The sequence below is a fragment of the Humulus lupulus genome, chromosome 6, assembly GCF_963169125.1.
Source record: "Humulus lupulus chromosome 6, drHumLupu1.1, whole genome shotgun sequence".
Taxonomy (NCBI): domain Eukaryota; kingdom Viridiplantae; phylum Streptophyta; class Magnoliopsida; order Rosales; family Cannabaceae; genus Humulus; species Humulus lupulus.
Genome location: NC_084798.1, coordinates 97,479,020 through 97,488,534, shown reverse-complemented (window position 1 = coordinate 97,488,534; position 9,515 = coordinate 97,479,020). Strand labels below are relative to the sequence as shown.

The window sequence follows — 9,515 nt, the reverse complement described above, 5'->3', positions numbered from 1 at the left end:
TAAACAAAATCATTGGCATGTTTCTTAAGGATTTGATAAAAATAAAGACATGGAGAATAACCATTAGTACACATAGGAAATCAAACATCAAACAAAAATCAACAATTAAAATAACAACAAGACAATAACAAGGCTAGAGTCCACTTCCTCCTTGATAGTAATCAAAAACCGAGAAAGTTGATCAACCTTTCGGCACTTCAAGACCATTTTAAGACAAGAAAGACATGCTATTACTTAGAGCTTAGATGGAGAGGAAGATGAAAACAAAGAAAAAAAATAACATGAGTACTAGAACATTACCTTAGGGTTTTCGAAATTCCTTTCTTCCTCTTCCATTCTCTCCCCTTCGAGCTCTCTCTCTTTCTCTTTTTCTCTCTCTCTCTCTCTATTTTTCTTTCTTTCTTTCTTTCTCTCTCTTCCGCTCGCACTCTAATTAAATAAAATTAAAATAATGGATTTTTTTAGTAATGCATAGGAAAACTATTGCATGCTCACCATGCAACCATGCACAAGCACACACACAAGTGCTAAGGTGCACTTCTACTAACCATGCACCTTGGTGCACATAACCAAAACTCAAGTACTCATATTTACAATAAATTAAATAAATAAATTAACAAAATACAAATCTTTTATTTTCCACCAAAAATTTCAAATAAAATTTACACTTAACAATTTATAAATTCAAATAAAGCACAAAATTTAAATAAAATAAAAAAATTGGTGCGCTACACTATGTGTCAGATACAATACACGTGCTGAGTTATGAGATCCTGGAATTGCAACAGGACTTCTCTTAGAAGGAATGACCAATACAGGTCCTTGACATAAAGGATAAAGTCTTGTGGAACAAGACTATTGTTGCTATTAAAAGAGTAAATCACATACAATCGGATTACAGATTACCTCTTGTAGCCTATCAAGTTTCCTCTAATCTTTTTGTATAAAATCAACGTTCTTCCTATTAGAGTTCTGAAAGCTCACACCAATGCTCAAACACACAAGGACGTGTGTGGGCAATTAGAATTCAAAAGGTTGATTTATGACTATCTAGATGTACTCAACACATGAGATCTAGAGATGTTTGATAGAGAGAAAAGGAATTGAATAATTTTCAGGTTTAGGAAAACTATCGCTTCTATCTTAGAGAGAGATTCTTATAGACTATGAAAAACAATTGCTTGAAAAGTATCACTTCTTTTCAGGTTTATAAAAACAATTAACTAATTTAATTAATCTTTATTTTATTAAATAAAATTGATCAGTTATAACTTTATTTAATTATTTAATTTAAATCATATTTAAAAAAGAATAATTAAATACAAACAATTAAATAAACAGCTTATTTGAAATTCAAAATTCGAATCCCAGGGACATGAAATCCATGTGTGTGGTATCACACTCACTGTACAATGAGTGTGTCGACCACATCATTATGGTTATCCCTAATTTTCTCATTTGTTTATTTAATTAATATTTAAGACAATATATTTATCCCAAAATAAATATCAGTTAATTCAATATTAATTTTATCTTAAAATATCAATTTTAAATAAATAATTAAATATCATAATCTAAATAAGATATTTATTATTCTCTTTCTATATATAATCCAAACAAGATTAATATTAATTTTAACCTATAGTTTTTCAAAATAAAAACTATATAGTTAAATAATTAATTAATTCATAATTAACCAACTTCATATAATTATCACATAATTTTTTCTTTGCCCAGGAAAATTAATTCCTTTACAATTAAGTCATTCTCTCTACAAATCTTTCTTTTGACATCCTTACCCTTAACACTGTAGGACAGAGGTGATCTGGAGACCATGGACCTATAATACGAAGCTCCAGTAAACCAAATTATTAATTAAACTCTTTAATCCAATAATTTTATTTATTAATTACGTGATTACTCCATAATAAAAATGGAATTGCACTCTAAGTATTTATAGAATTATATTTACAGAGTTTTCTCTTGTAGTCCATTGATATAATCAATCAATGTAGTTTTATCCTCCATTTATTGGTTCGTTAATTAGAGTTGGTCAAAATATTGTTTTACCCTTCTAATTACCTCTTGATCCTTAAGTACCATTAATTAACTAGCGAATAATTAATATATTATCAAATTATAGATTTGAGCTCAATAACTATTCAGTTCCAAAATTAAAGAGAACTAATATTCGATATGTTAGGAAAGTGTGGATTCCATTATTGTAATTCATGCTCCCAGCCATTCGTAATATTGAATCTCCAAAACAAAAGTCATTAGAATCATTATACTAAGAAACATTAACGAGTGAATCAAAAGATCCAATAAACACAAATAAGAATTCATGAATACTCATGATTGAGACTGATGTACAAATGATCATCTATTATGATAAGAATCAAATTTTTACATGAAACGACAAGTTTATAAAGATAATTAATTCTTATCAGTCCTCTCATATATAATCTCTATTATATACAACACTTTACTAAGATTTATATCCGCATCAGTAATCCGAATCTAGATCACTTGCATCCCATATGCTTAGTAAATCGCACTAGTAACCATTCATTAAAGATTCCATACTTTAATATGTTACTGACTATTTTATTCATTATATATGATCTTAATTCTCTCATACTAATACAAGATCATATTCTCATGAATGAATAAGGAATTTTCTTGATATTATCATATAATTAATTGAAACAATAATTATAACATTCAAATATAATAATATCGTTCTTTTTATTTATTTCAATAAAATGTCTTTACATGCTTTTAGGGAATTAATCCTAACAATCTCCCACTTTGCATCAAAGCAAGTGAGGCGTCTCCCTTAATCCCATGTTGCACACGTGACCCATGAACAACTTTGCAGAAAGTGTCTTGGCAAACAGGTAAGCTAGGTTCTATTCCAACGCTATCTTTGGAACAGTCACATCACCTCTATGCACAATCTCTCTAATGAGATGTTTTTTCCTTTCTATATTATTTACTCTCTTGTGGCTTCTTGGTTCCTTGGAGTTAGCTACTGCTCCACTGTTGTCACAATATAGGATTAGTTGCTTATCCATATCTTCAACTACTTCCATATTAGTGTAGAACTTTCTCAACCAAACCTCATTCTTAGCTGCTTCACAAGCCACTATGTATTCGGCATCTATGGTAGAATCTGCTATGAAGGATTGTTTAATCCTCCAGACCACATATCCTCCACCAAGAGTGAATAATGACCTAGACGTCAACTTACAATTGACTTTGTCTAATTGAAATCAGAATAAATGTATTTAGTAGGGTTTAACTCACCCCTTGAGTATACAAACATATAATATCTCGTTCTCCTAAGATACATGAGAATGTGCGTTACTACAATCCAATGTTCCAAACCAGGATTTGAATGATAACGACTCACAATCTCAACATCATAGCATATATGAGGTATTGTACACAACATGCCATACATTAGACTCCTAATTATTGATGCATGGGGATACTTTCTCATATCTTCTTCCTCTTGAGGTGTCTTAAGACACTGTTCCTTGGAGAGAGTAATTCCATGTCTGGTTGGTAACTAACCTTTCTTAGAATTCTCTATAGAGAATCTTTCAAGTACCTTATCGATATAATTAGCCTAAGAAAGTGCCAAGAGCTTGTTCTACCTATCCATTAGGATTTGAATTCCCATAACATGTCTCACATCGCCCAAATCTTTCATTTGGAATTTTTCGGCTAACCACTTCTTCACGTTTGACAATGTCTCTACACTGATGCCAATGAGGATAATTCCCTCCACGTAAAGATCTAGGAAAACCACCACTTTCCATTTGATGTATTTGTACACACATGCTTTGTAGACATTCTGTTCGAAGCCATAAAACAAAGGTAATATTCCAAGATCTAGATGCTTGATTTAATTCATAAATGGATTTCAGTAACTTGCACACCTTTTGATCTTCCCCATTCTTGATGAACCCTGCTGGTTGTCTTTACGTCTATTTTCCATATTTCATAGTCATAGGTTGCAACTATGGATACGAGGATGCGAATGGATTTACGCATTGCTACTAGCCTTGCCTTGAAAGTATCCACTTTCCCATCTACTCCTCTTTCTTCTTATATATCCATTTGCACGCAATGGGCCGGAAATCTTCAGGTTGATCTACAAGTTCTCGGACAGAATTGGAATGCATAGATTCCATTTCTTGGTTCATGGCTTCTTGCCATTTCTCCTTTTCAGGATCATCCATTACCTTTTTGAAGGTTAATGGATCATCCTTGTCTATATTAGAAACAAGAACATGTGCCTCATGTTCGTAGTGAACATATTGTCTCACAATCCTCCCACTACGATGTTGCACCGGGGTGTCCTTTTTAGGAATAGTGGTTTCCTCAGATTGTCGTTTATCATTGAATGATGAAGATGATGGTGATTGAATCTTATTAGATGTTAGTTTCTCCCATACTACCTTACTCCAAGGTTTATAGTTATTCATATAGTCATGTTCAACGAAGGTTGCATTTGTGGAAACAAATACCATTTGTTCCTTGGGACTATAGAAGTAACCGCCTCTTATCTCTAGAGCGTAGCCCACAAAAATGCACACTTCAAACCTTGAATCAAGTTTCCCTAATTTATGTCTAAAAACATGAGCAGGACAGCCAAATGTAAAAAATGGTGCAAAATAGGTTTGTTTCCATTCCACAATTCCAGTTGCATTTTGGTTATGGTCTTAGATGGGACTACACTCAAAATGTAAGTCGTAGTTTGAAGTGCATATCCCCAGAATGAGAGAGGAAGTAAAGAGTAGCTTAACATAGACCTGACCATATCTAATAAAGTCCTGTTTCTTCCATCAGAAACTGTTAGGAAAACTTATAAAGGATCTTTATTTATTTTCATGTATATCTTATATTAAACAAATTAATACGAGAAAGCCTATAACATGTTTCTAAAATTGAATTCAAAGAGAAACAAAGACAAGAATACTTACAATATACGCAGTGGAATTAAAGAGTCATTCCTTCAGTTTCTCTACCTCTTGTATCCAGTCTGTCGCAAAGTATTATCAAGAAACTGAACCGTTCTTCTATGTTCTTCATAGTCTTCCAATGTAACCTTAGAATAACCTAGACTAGCGTGGGAAATTATCAACACATGAGATAGATACAGAGATAAGAATATAAATTAATCAAGAGGCTTAGAAAAAGGACTTGTGTTTAGGAAGAATCTAAAACTATCAGAAAATCTGACTTATGACTTATCAAACATATGTTTTGACTTCTCTCTAAGCACTCCTTTTATAGACTCAATTAGGCCATTTAATTTTATTAAAAAATAAATAAAATATTAGCCATTTTAAAGCCCTAGGTTGAAATTATCATGAGCATTAGGCCCGTGAAATTTCCCATTTGATTATAAGCCCGTTGGACTTAAAATCAAGGCCTGTATTATTTTCTATTGATTTAATTAATTAAATAATTATCTAAATCCCTTATTAAATTAATTATTTATAATTTGAACCATGATTTAAACTTATTTATTAATTTAGATACCAATTTATCTTAATTAATAAATCTGCCATAATTTCTCTTTTCTTCTCAAAATTACACAACTCTGTGAAACTATCCAAAATTGACCTGGTCAACTTTGATAATTCTAATTGACAATTAAATCAATTAATTGAGACTATCTAGATGATTTTATCCAAGGTACAATGGGGACCATGGGCCTATGAAATCAAGCTCCAATAAGTTATCATAAATCTAACAAATAAATTTACTAACTTATTAATTCCTTGTGACTCCACTATAGACTCGGAATCGCACTCTTGAATTCATAGAAAGATCTATAACAAATATAGATACGCTATTAATTATCCATTGTTACAACCATAATTGTCACTCAATCCTCTATAGACGGTCTACAATGAGATAGGACTAAATATCGTTTTACCCCTCATTGTATTTTATCCTTAGAACACTTAGTTCCTTGTAAATGATATCTCTATCATTTAACACCTTGAACCAAACTAAAAGGGAACCGTCGTTTTATTTCTTCATCAGAAGCTATAGATGTTCATATCTATGATTAACACTCCCACTCAATTATACTACCGAGTTCCCAAGATGTAAGTATGGGCTAGTCCGTAGGGTAAGCTGGTAACGAACAAGTCAAAGAACTCAAATAATGCAATCATAATACTAGCCACTCAGAATTGAGATTGAATTGACCTATGGTCAACTATATGATATGACTAGAATAGATAATAACGGTATGTTTACTTATCTTATCAACTGTCAATATCGGTCCAGTCCGATGTAACAAATACATCCGATCTTTGCTAATGTTCTGGAAAGAACATAACATTGTAATGTGTAAGTAGATCATATTGTAGATTGGCAATTCAGTGTAAATCCTGTGCACTGACTAATCTTAGGGCTAACTTATTTTGAACATATAATCATACTTATAGTCCAATGTGATTACGTCACTATAAATAAGATTAGCTATATGCTCGAGATTTAATAGAAGTTTATATTAAACAAATAATCATGAAAATAAAACATGTGAGAAAAGTGATTGACCAAGTCAAAAAATTATTTCTATTCCTTTATTGATAATAAAATGGGATTACAAAGAATTTGGGTTTTAATTAGGGCATAAAACCCCAACAGAAACACCATTTTGCTATAGCAGTCCTAGTGCTGTGAGTTGGGATAGAATACCATGCTCCAACAAGAATTCTTTGAATTCTATATCCAAATATTCTCCACCTCGATCAGATTGAAGTGTCTTATGACTCTTACCTAATTGCTTCTCAGCCTCAGCTTTGAATTCTTGAAACATACCAAAGGTTTTAGATTTCCTAAGAATGAAGTAAGTATGACTATATCATGAGTATTCATCAATAAAAGTGACGAAGTACTCATACCAACCTCTTGCTTGTACATTGATTGGACCATAGACATCGCTGTGTACATGCTCCAAAGGTTCTTTAGCTCTATTGCCCTTCACTGAGAAATGACGTTTACTCATTTTTCCTTCTAGACAAGATTCACAAACAGGAAGAGTTACTACTCTTAGTTCTCTCAAAGGTACATCTTTTGTTAACTGGTTTATCTTTTCTAGACCAATATGACCAAGTCTAAGATTCCCCAGATATGTGTCATCCTCATTTGAAACTTTTTTTCATTTTTTCCTTTCGGTTTTTCTACCTGTAAAAAATTAAGAGTTATTAAGCGTTCGTTCATTAGGTTTGAGCATATACAGTTCATTTTTATGTTCTGCTTGACGAAATTTGAAACCATTCTTCAAAATAACAATCTCATTATTATAAAAATAAATATCAAACAAAAGACTCTGCCGAACTCACGAGTTCGTTTTGCTCTCTCTCAGCTCCTTGAGCTGGTGCCATGGCAAAGAAGGGTAAGGTTCTGGTGAAGTCAGCAGGGAAGAAGAAGAAGAAACGAGGGTCGTCCTCGTCAGATATGGTCAAAAAAATGAAATCAACGGCTGAAGTGCTTGGGGTGGAGGCCATCGATTTCTCTGAAGGAGAACTGGGGAATGGGACGGAGCCTCCTTCTCCGTCGCCGTTGATACAGGAGAACGCAGATCTGGTCCTTTCTCCGGAGGCGACGCTAGTGAGCTTGCAAAGACAGGACGATATTAGGCAATACTTTTCAAATTTCCTTTCTGCATCGCATCGTTGTGCTAAGGAAGTTAGTGAAGGTAAGAGCCCAATGCCTCCGGTGCTCAGATCTGGTAATGTAGTGCAAAATCTGAGTGGTAAATTTGGCAATTCTGAGAAGATTTCTGAGGGGAAACAGGGGATTAAGATAGAATTAGAGGATATTGAAGAGGAGGTTAATTTTTGGAACTCTTCTCTTGTTGGCTATGTGTTGGGAGCGAATCCCCCTCTGTCTGTTCTGGAGGGATTTGCTAGAAGAGTATGGAGAAGCAGAGGAGTCGATAAGGTGGGTGCAATCTCTCCTGGCGTTTTCATCATTCGATTTGATACAATTGAAAATAGAGATGCAGTGCTGGAAGGGGGTTTCGTTTTCTTTGATAAGAAACCAGTCATTCTCAAGCCTTGGGATGCTAATTCAGATTTTAAGAAGGAAAATGTTTGCAAAGTTCCTACATGGATTCAACTCACTGATTTAGATCTTAAGTACTGGGGTGAACGCTCACTTTTCAAGATTGTTAGTCAATTGGGCAAGCCTTTGATGGTAGATCAAATTACAAAGAACCGAGAGAAACTAAATTTTGCAAGAATTCTAATTGAGGTATCTATTGATCAGGAGTTTCCTGAGATGATCAGATTTGAAAATGAGTTGGGGTTTAATGTCTCTGTTAGTGTGCACTATGAGTGGGTTCCTGCTTATTGCAGACATTGTAAAGGCATGGGACACAAAGCACTAGATTGTCGCAAGAAGGAGGGTAAAAAACAAGAATGGGTTGTGAAAGTAGGGGAGGCCAAAGCAGCTGGGAAAACAAGGAAAACAGATTGAGGTTGATGATGAGGGGTTCCAAACAGTTTCAAAAGGAGGGAAACACAAACATATCGAATTGAACAGTATGATGGCTACTAACAATAGTTTTTAAGTTTTAGTGGAAGAGAAAGGAGAATGTTCACTGGTTTCCAGGGAAGAGAATACTAATGGAGGAGGGGGAGTACCTCCTCTATCTAATGGATAGAATTATGTCTTGGAATGTGAGGGGTCTCAATACCCATCATAAGCAGAGTGAGGTCAAGAAATTGATCTCCTATCATAAGGTTGGGTTGATTGGGCTCCTGGAGACAAGGGTCAAGGCTCATAAATTGGGAGCTTTGTACCTTCATATGTTCTCGGGCTGGTGTTTCACTTCGATTAATGTGTGGCATAATGGAGGTCGTATTGTGGTGGCTTGGAACCCTATTATGTTTTCGGTCTCTATCATCAAGTGTTGTAGCCAACTAATTCATCTGTTGGTTAGGCCTCTTGATAAAGGAACTGGTTTTTATGTCTCATTTGTGTATGGGTTTAATGCAGAGGAAGGGCGGGTTGAGTTATGGAAGGAAATATATGACTGTTTCACTCTTGAGCCTTGGCTGGTGCTTGGAGATTTCAATGATGTTTTATACAAGGATGAGAGGATTGGGGTGAAAGTAAAGTACAATAAGTCGGTGGCATTTCAGCAATGTATAGAGAAATTTAATTTGGAGGATGTCAAGTTCACTGGAAGTTTCTTTACTTGGACTAACAAGCAGCAAGGACATGACAGAATTTACTCTAAAATTGATAGAGTTTTGGCTAACCAGAGATGGCTTGACCAGTATACTGCGGCTGAAGTTACTTTCTTGAATGAAGGAATGTTTGATCATTGCCCAGCTATGTTGTCTGTTTATCCTGCTATGGAAAATGGTAAGAAGCCATTCTGTTACTTTAAAATGTGGGCCTCTGCTCCTGAATTTTTTGAATAGGTTCAACATGATTGGCAGGGAGTGGTGTTTGGAACCCCAATGTATCGA

The 9,515-nt window shown here is 34.2% G+C and overlaps 1 protein-coding gene across 1 annotated transcript; it reads left to right on the top strand.

Annotated features, from left to right (window-relative positions):
• The first annotated feature begins 7,416 nt into the window (after positions 1–7,416).
• On the top strand, positions 7,417–8,514 carry LOC133785326 (uncharacterized). The gene has a single exon (XM_062224574.1). The coding sequence runs from the start codon at positions 7,417–7,419 to the stop codon at positions 8,512–8,514; it is 1,098 nt and encodes a 365-aa protein (XP_062080558.1).
• The last annotated feature ends 1,001 nt before the right edge of the window (positions 8,515–9,515 follow it).

What these genes read in the sequence shown, in the direction of transcription:
- LOC133785326 (XM_062224574.1), top strand. Translation starts at nt 7,417, where the DNA reads ATGGCAAAGAAGGGTAAGGTTCTGGTGAAGTCAGCAGGGAAGAAGAAG.